At 38.8% G+C, this 6,591-nt stretch overlaps 1 protein-coding gene across 1 annotated transcript; it reads right to left on the reverse strand.

The window, feature by feature from the left end:
* Positions 1-2,064: 2,064 nt before the first annotated feature.
* On the reverse strand, positions 2,065-5,017 carry LOC145818258 (uncharacterized). The gene is made up of 3 exons (XM_082912900.1): positions 4,573-5,017; positions 3,640-4,178; positions 2,065-2,262 (listed from the first exon to the last, which is right to left on the reverse strand). The coding sequence occupies exons 1-3, from the start codon at positions 5,015-5,017 to the stop codon at positions 2,065-2,067; spliced, it is 1,182 nt and encodes a 393-aa protein (XP_082769026.1).
* Between the last annotated feature and the right edge of the window lie 1,574 nt (positions 5,018-6,591).

The following is a 6,591-nucleotide window of genomic DNA, read 5'->3' on the forward strand; positions in this document are numbered from 1 at the left end:
CTCGAAATCTCACCAAAGAGATTTAACTTACCAACCACTAAGTATGGCAACGGTTAATTTGAAACCCTCCCTTGGTCAAATATTTAAGTGTTACCAACCGTAACTACTAGGGATGCCCACGTCCGGAGTTAAATACCCAAGTAGTGGCATCCGTGGTCTGCCCCAAGGAAACGGTCTGTCAGGGGTAAGTAACCTCCCTGTGTGCCACCTGCACATCCACCCTTATTCCAAAACCGAATACCGAAAAGGGTTCAAATAAGTCCCGTGCCATCTTAGAGTTTCGCAACACAATTTACGTGAGAATTCTCAAAACCAGGGCTCACCCTGAACAACCGGTATTGACCGTCAACCCTTAATTTCGTACACTCTTTAAAACCAATACTCACCCTAAACAACTGGTATTAACCGTCAATTGTTAACTTTATACATACCGTTACTCATTTAGATTAATTCATAGATCAAACCCATAATCTAAAAATTTATCATGAAACTAGACTTCTCAAGTCTCATCTTTTAGTTAGAACTTACCATATTTGGCTTAGTATAGGATTTTGAATAAATTTTCAAATACATAGTAAAATCTGTCTCACAGTTTCAGATTTAGTTAAAAATTTGTATAAATTCGTAGGAAGCTCAAAATTTGTTGCCAAACATTTCTGGATAAACTAGACATCATTATCAACATCTTTGTAGAAGAAATCATCTTGAAATTTTGAGAATAAGATTATCTAAAAATTCGGGTAAATATGCTGGCAGATTCAAAACAGATTATTCTCAACACAGTTTCAGATTTAGTTAAAAATTTGTATAAATTCGTAGAAAGCTCAAAAATTGTTTTCAAAAATTTCTAGATAAACTAGACATCATTATCAACAATTTTTTAGAAGAAATCATTTCGAAATTTTGAGTATAAAATTATCTAAAAATTCAGGCAAACATGCTGGCAGATTCAAAATAGATTATCTTCAACACAATTTCAGATTTTTGTTAAAGATTTGTATAAATTCGTAGGAAGCTCAAAAATTGTTACCAAAATTCCTGGATAAACTAGACATCATTATCAACAACTTTGTAGAAGAAATCATCTTGAAATTTTGAGTATAAAATTATCTAAAAATTCGGGTAACATGCTGGCAGATTCAAAACAGATTATTTTCAACACAGTTTAGACAATGTATCATATGTATACAATCTGAAAATTTCAATTATGTAAAAAAAATGAGAGGATTGAGAGGGTTTTCTTACTTAGTTGTAGGGTTGAAATGGAATAATAAAATGGTAGGAAAAATATGCAACCTCAACCTCCTTCTCTTCTTCCACAAGAATTCCCTCTATTTTGATGTATATGGTTTATGCTTAGCCCAGAAAATATGAACTTTCTGTGCATGCTACTAGGTGCATTATATAGACTCTCTCCGTGGCTAGCTCTCTCTCTCTCTCCCTCTCTCTCACACATTCTTTTCATTAATAAAACCATTCCCTTTCTCCAAGTTCTAAGAATTAGGCTTTCTCTAATTTCTTTGCTCACTTTCTCCAAATTCTATGGCTTTCCCTAAATCCTAAGAAAGATAATGGTTTATGGCTCCCATATCACCATGCAAACAGCCACGAATTTTTTTTTTTTAATTATTTTTTTTATAACAATAATTATTGAACATCCATAACATTTTTATTCTTAATAAGGTCTTTGTTAGTGATAAAATTGGGTTAATTTAAAACTATTTTTTTTGTACTATAATATATTTTAGGTAGATTCTGAATACAATTAATTAATTAATTAATTTATTTTCTTTTAAGAATAATTTAAATATGGGTTTTCACAATCTACCCTCCTAAAAAAAAATTTCGTCCTCGAAATTAATTCGTACCTTTAGACTCGAAAAGTTGAGGGTAATTGATACGTATCATATCTTCTCGCTCCCACGTTGACTCTTCCGTCCCACAATGTCTCCAGAAAACTCGAACCAATGGTATAGTTTTACCTCGTAATTTCTTCTCGCGACGATCTAAAATCTTGACAGGCTTTTCTTCAAATGTCACGTCTTCATCAAGATTAATTTCCTCTCAATTGACGATGTGAGAAGGGTGTGGCTCGTATTTCCGTAGCATAGAGACGTGGAAAACATTATGTACTCCAGCCAGTTGAGGCGGTAGAGCCAAACGGTACGCCACTTCTCCTATTTTGTCCAAAATTTCAAAAGGCCCTATGAAGCGAGGTGACAACTTTCCCTTCTTTCCGAAACGAACAACTCCTTGGCGAGGCTGTATTTTCAGAAACACATGATCTCCAACTTTAAATGCTAAAGGTCTTCTCCTTTGATCTGCATAGCTTTTCTGCCTACTCTGAGCGGTCTCAAGCCTTTGCCTAATTAGTTTCACCTTCTCGGTAGTTTCTTGAACTAACTATGGCCCTAAAAGAGGTGCTTCTCCGACTTCTGTCCAACATATTGGTGATCGACAAGGCCGTCCGTACAAAGCTTCATACGGTGCCATACCAATACTTGCTTGAAAACTGTTATTGCAAGAAAATTCGACTAGTGGTAAATATTTCTCCCAACTACCTTTAAAGTCCATCACACAAGCTCGAAGCATGTCTTCTAAAGTCTGAATTGTTCTTTCTAATTGACCGTCAGTTTGAGGGTGAAAAGCTGTACTAAAACATAACTCTGTACCCAAGGCCTTTTGCAGACTTTGCCAGAACTGTGACGTAAAACGAGAATCACGATCTGACACTATTGAGACTGGTACTCCATGCAATCTAATGATTTCTCGAATAAATAATCGGCTTAAAGATTCGAGTGTGCCTGCTGGTCCTATTGGTAGGAAATGTGCCGTCTTAGTTAATCGATCAACCACTACCCAAATGGCATCATGGCCTTGCGGCGACCGGGGTAATCCTGTTACAAAATCCATTGTTATATGTTCACATTTCCACTTGGGTATTGGTAAAGGTTGGAGTTTCCCTGCCGGCCTTTGATGTTCTGCCTTCACTTGCAGACACATCAAGCACTTAGATACGAATTAAGCAACGTCCTTCTTCATTCCACTCCACCAATACTGTCGCTTAAGATCTTGGTACATCTTGTTTCCTTCCGGATGGACCGCAAAAATTGAATGGTGAAATTCTTTAAGTACTTCGTCTCTTAATTGTTTGATGTTTGGCACAAAAATTCTACCTAAATACCTTAGACTACCATCTTGATGGAGCGTCCAACCCGGTGAAGATTCCCTGGACACTAATCGGGCCTTGATGGAGTCAATCTCCTAATCAAATCTTTGGGCTTCCAACACTTTGGTAAGAAGCTGGGGTGTTGTAACTATTGTAAACAACCTACCCTTCCCATTCTGAGTCTCTGGTTGTAACTTAAACCCATTCACAGTGCTTACCATTTCCTATTCTTTAATTGATATGTTGGCTACAATCTCCTTTGTCTTTCAACTTAGTGCATCTGCTACAACATTAGCCCTTCCGGGATGATAAGACAAGGTAAATTGGTAATCTTCAAGGTACTCCACCCAGCGTCTCTGCCTCATGTTCAAATCTCTTTGTGTGAACAAGTACTTCAAGCTTTTGTGATCGGTAAATATCTCAAATTTTTCGCCATAAAGGTAATGTCGCCAAGTCTTAAGTGCATAGACCACAGCTGCCAACTCCAGATCATGAGTAGGATAATTTTTTTCATGTTTCTTCAATTGTCTTGATCCGTAAGCCACTACGTTCCCGTTTTGCATTAACACACTACCTAACCCTTCTTTAGAGGCATCACAGTAAACAGTGTACCCAACGTCGCATTCGAGTATGATTAATATGGGAGCGCTTGTCAGTCTCTTTTTGAGTTCTTGAAATGACTGCTCACACGCTTCGTTCCATTCAAACTTTACTCCTTTTTGCGTTAGGCGTGTCATCGGCTTGGCTAATTTGGAGAAATCCTGAATGAATCTCCTATAATAACCTGCTAATCCCAATAAATTACGAATCTCAAACGTATTCTTAAGTTGTTTACACCCCATTACTGCTTCTACTTTAGCAGGATCCACTGATATCCCTGATTCAGATACAACATGACCTAAGAACTTTACTTCCTTCAGCCAAAATTCACATTTGCTAGCTTTAGCATACAATTGGTTTTCTCTTAGAATTTGCAAAACGGTTCTCAGATGTTGCTCGTGGTCTTCCTCTGATCGTGAGTATATCAAAATATCGTCAATGAATACTACCACAAATTGGTCCAAATAGGGGGTAAAAATTTTGTTCATTAAACTCATGAATACCCCAGGCGCATTCGTTAAATCAAATGGCATTACCACAAACTCAAAGTGGCCATAACGGGGTTCGAAACGTAGTTTTGGGTATATCTTCTCCTCTGACACGAAGTTGGTGATATCCCGACCTAAGGTCAATTTTGGAAAAACATTTTGAACCTCTTAATTGATCGAACAAGTCATCAATTCTGGGTAAAGGATATCGATTTTTAATGGTGGCTCGATTTAGTTGTCGATAATCGATGCACAATCTTAAGGTTCCATCCTTCTTCTTCGCGAATAATGCTGGCGCTCCCCAAGGAGACGTACTTGGTCTGATGAACTTTTTATTCAACAGTTCTTGCAACTGCTCCTTCAATTCTCGAAGTTCAGCTGGCGCCATACGATGTGGTGCTATTGAAATCAGCGAAGTCCCAAGTTGAAGCTCAATCGTGAAATCTACATCTCGTTTTGGGGGTAATCCCGGTAATTCATCAGGGAAAACGTCAACGTATTTGCACACCACATGGGGTAATCCTGGATCCTCTCGATTTTCGTCTTCCAAAATTAGGCTCGCCAACCATCCGGTTAGTTGATCATGCCATCGCGACTTGCGACACGTTAGAGTTAGAGAATCTTGTCTATCCCCTTTAAATTGAACTTTCGTGTCGTTAAGGGAGGATGCTGTCACTGTCTTACAGTAACAATCAATAATGGCTTGATGAACTGACAACCAGTCCATTCCTAGGATGACGTCAAAATCAGACATATCCATAACTCTTAGATCACAGATCAAATGTGAACTGGAGATTTCTAGCTCGCAAGATTTACATACTAGATTTACTCGGGTTTAACCTCCTAAGGGCGAAGTGACACTCATAGCTATCCCTAGCGTCTCTAGCTTTAGACCCAAACTTGTCACACATGCAGTGGATATAAAAGAATGCGAAGCTCCAGAATCAAACAATACTTTAACCCAAGAATTCATAAGGATTAACATACCTTAAATTACTGATGGGTTATCAACATCTTCTTCTTCTTGGAGAGCATACATTCTCCCTATTGCCTGTTGGTTAGTCTCTCCTGGTTTCTTCCCATTTCCAGCTCCTTGTGGTTGTGTTCTTGGTCGGCCTGCATTCCTAGAGGCTTGTGGCTGCCCCTTGTTGGTTTGAGTATTTTGAGTAGGCTTAGAACCTTGCCCAGGTTAGCATTTGTTGTACTGTTGTGTCCCTCGCTGATCCATAAAATACTCCCCACCTTGAGGACACTCACTTCGACGATGCCCCTGCTGACCACATCTGAAACATTTTTCTTTCCACTCATTTGCAAAGTTTCCCCCTTGCTGGTTTCCTCAATTCTGCGTTTGTTGCTGCTGCACCCCTCCAGCATAAGGTGCTGGTGCTGGTGCATGATGGTTTCTGGTGTTGCGGATTGGACCTCCTCCGCGTGGTTGGTTGTTATTCCTTGATCGTTGATTTCGAGTGCGCTCGGAATCTGCTAACTCTCGTTCCACAATTAAAGCTCGATCCATCATTTGAGCATAGGTAGAGAGTTGCACTGCGATCAATCTTCTTCTAATGTCTGCGTCCAACCCCCATTCAAATCGCCTAACCTTATCCTCTTCATTTGCTACTATGGCTGAAGCATACCGTGAGAGAGCTTCAAAACGGTTCGCATATTGAGCGACTGACATTTTTCCTTGTTTCAGTTGGAGGAACTCTTGAATCATTTATTGCCTTAGCGAGTTAGGAAAATACTTTTCCATGAACAGATCTTCGAACTGTCTCCAAGTTAATGTCTCTACTTGTCGAGTACTCTTGATCATTTCCCACCAATGATCTGCTTCCCCTTCCATTTGAAATGCCGCCATGGTCACTCTATCTTGTTCATTTCGGATGTCGGAAGTATCTAGCAACTTCTTAATTTGTCTTAACCAAGCTTCAGCTTCATGGGGGTTTGGTCCACCAAGGAATTTGTGGGGACGTAACTTTTCAAATTTTGCTATCATTTCCGATTTGTTTCGATCTTGGTTTCAGGGTGGTATATTGCCTACCTTATCAGCAATCGCGCGTATAATTCGAGCGACATCGCCATCAGACACTCCATCACCATTACCGTTGTTATTGTTTCTTATTCGTCCAGCCATTCTGGATGATGGGATTTTTTTTTTTTAGTAATTCGTGATTTGTTCATTTATTTATTATCATTATTATTATTACATTTATGTGCAAGGATAGTTTTTTAAAAAAAAACTTCATTAACTGGATTAGATAAGCTACAATTGGTAGAATACAAATAAAACAAGGAAAAGATTGAATAACATACTATGGGCAAAAGATAGCCCCTACA

The sequence above is a fragment of the Camellia sinensis genome, unplaced genomic scaffold (assembly GCF_055761805.1).
Source record: "Camellia sinensis isolate YWXY unplaced genomic scaffold, ASM5576180v1 Unanchor6, whole genome shotgun sequence".
Lineage (NCBI taxonomy): Eukaryota > Viridiplantae > Streptophyta > Magnoliopsida > Ericales > Theaceae > Camellia > Camellia sinensis.

Excerpts from the sequence above, each read along its gene's own strand:
- LOC145818258 (XM_082912900.1), bottom strand. The coding sequence starts at position 5,017 with ATGGATATGTCTGATTTTGACGTCATCCTAGGAATGGACTGGTTGTCA. Across the intron at positions 4,179-4,572 it reads TAAAAAGTTCATCAGACCAA|AGGAAGACCACGAGCAACAT; the intron begins GTACGTCTCCTT and ends ACTCACGATCAG. Across the intron at positions 2,263-3,639 it reads ATCTGGAGTTGGCAGCTGTG|CCTCGCCAAGGAGTTGTTCG; the intron begins GTCTATGCACTT and ends CTGAAAATACAG.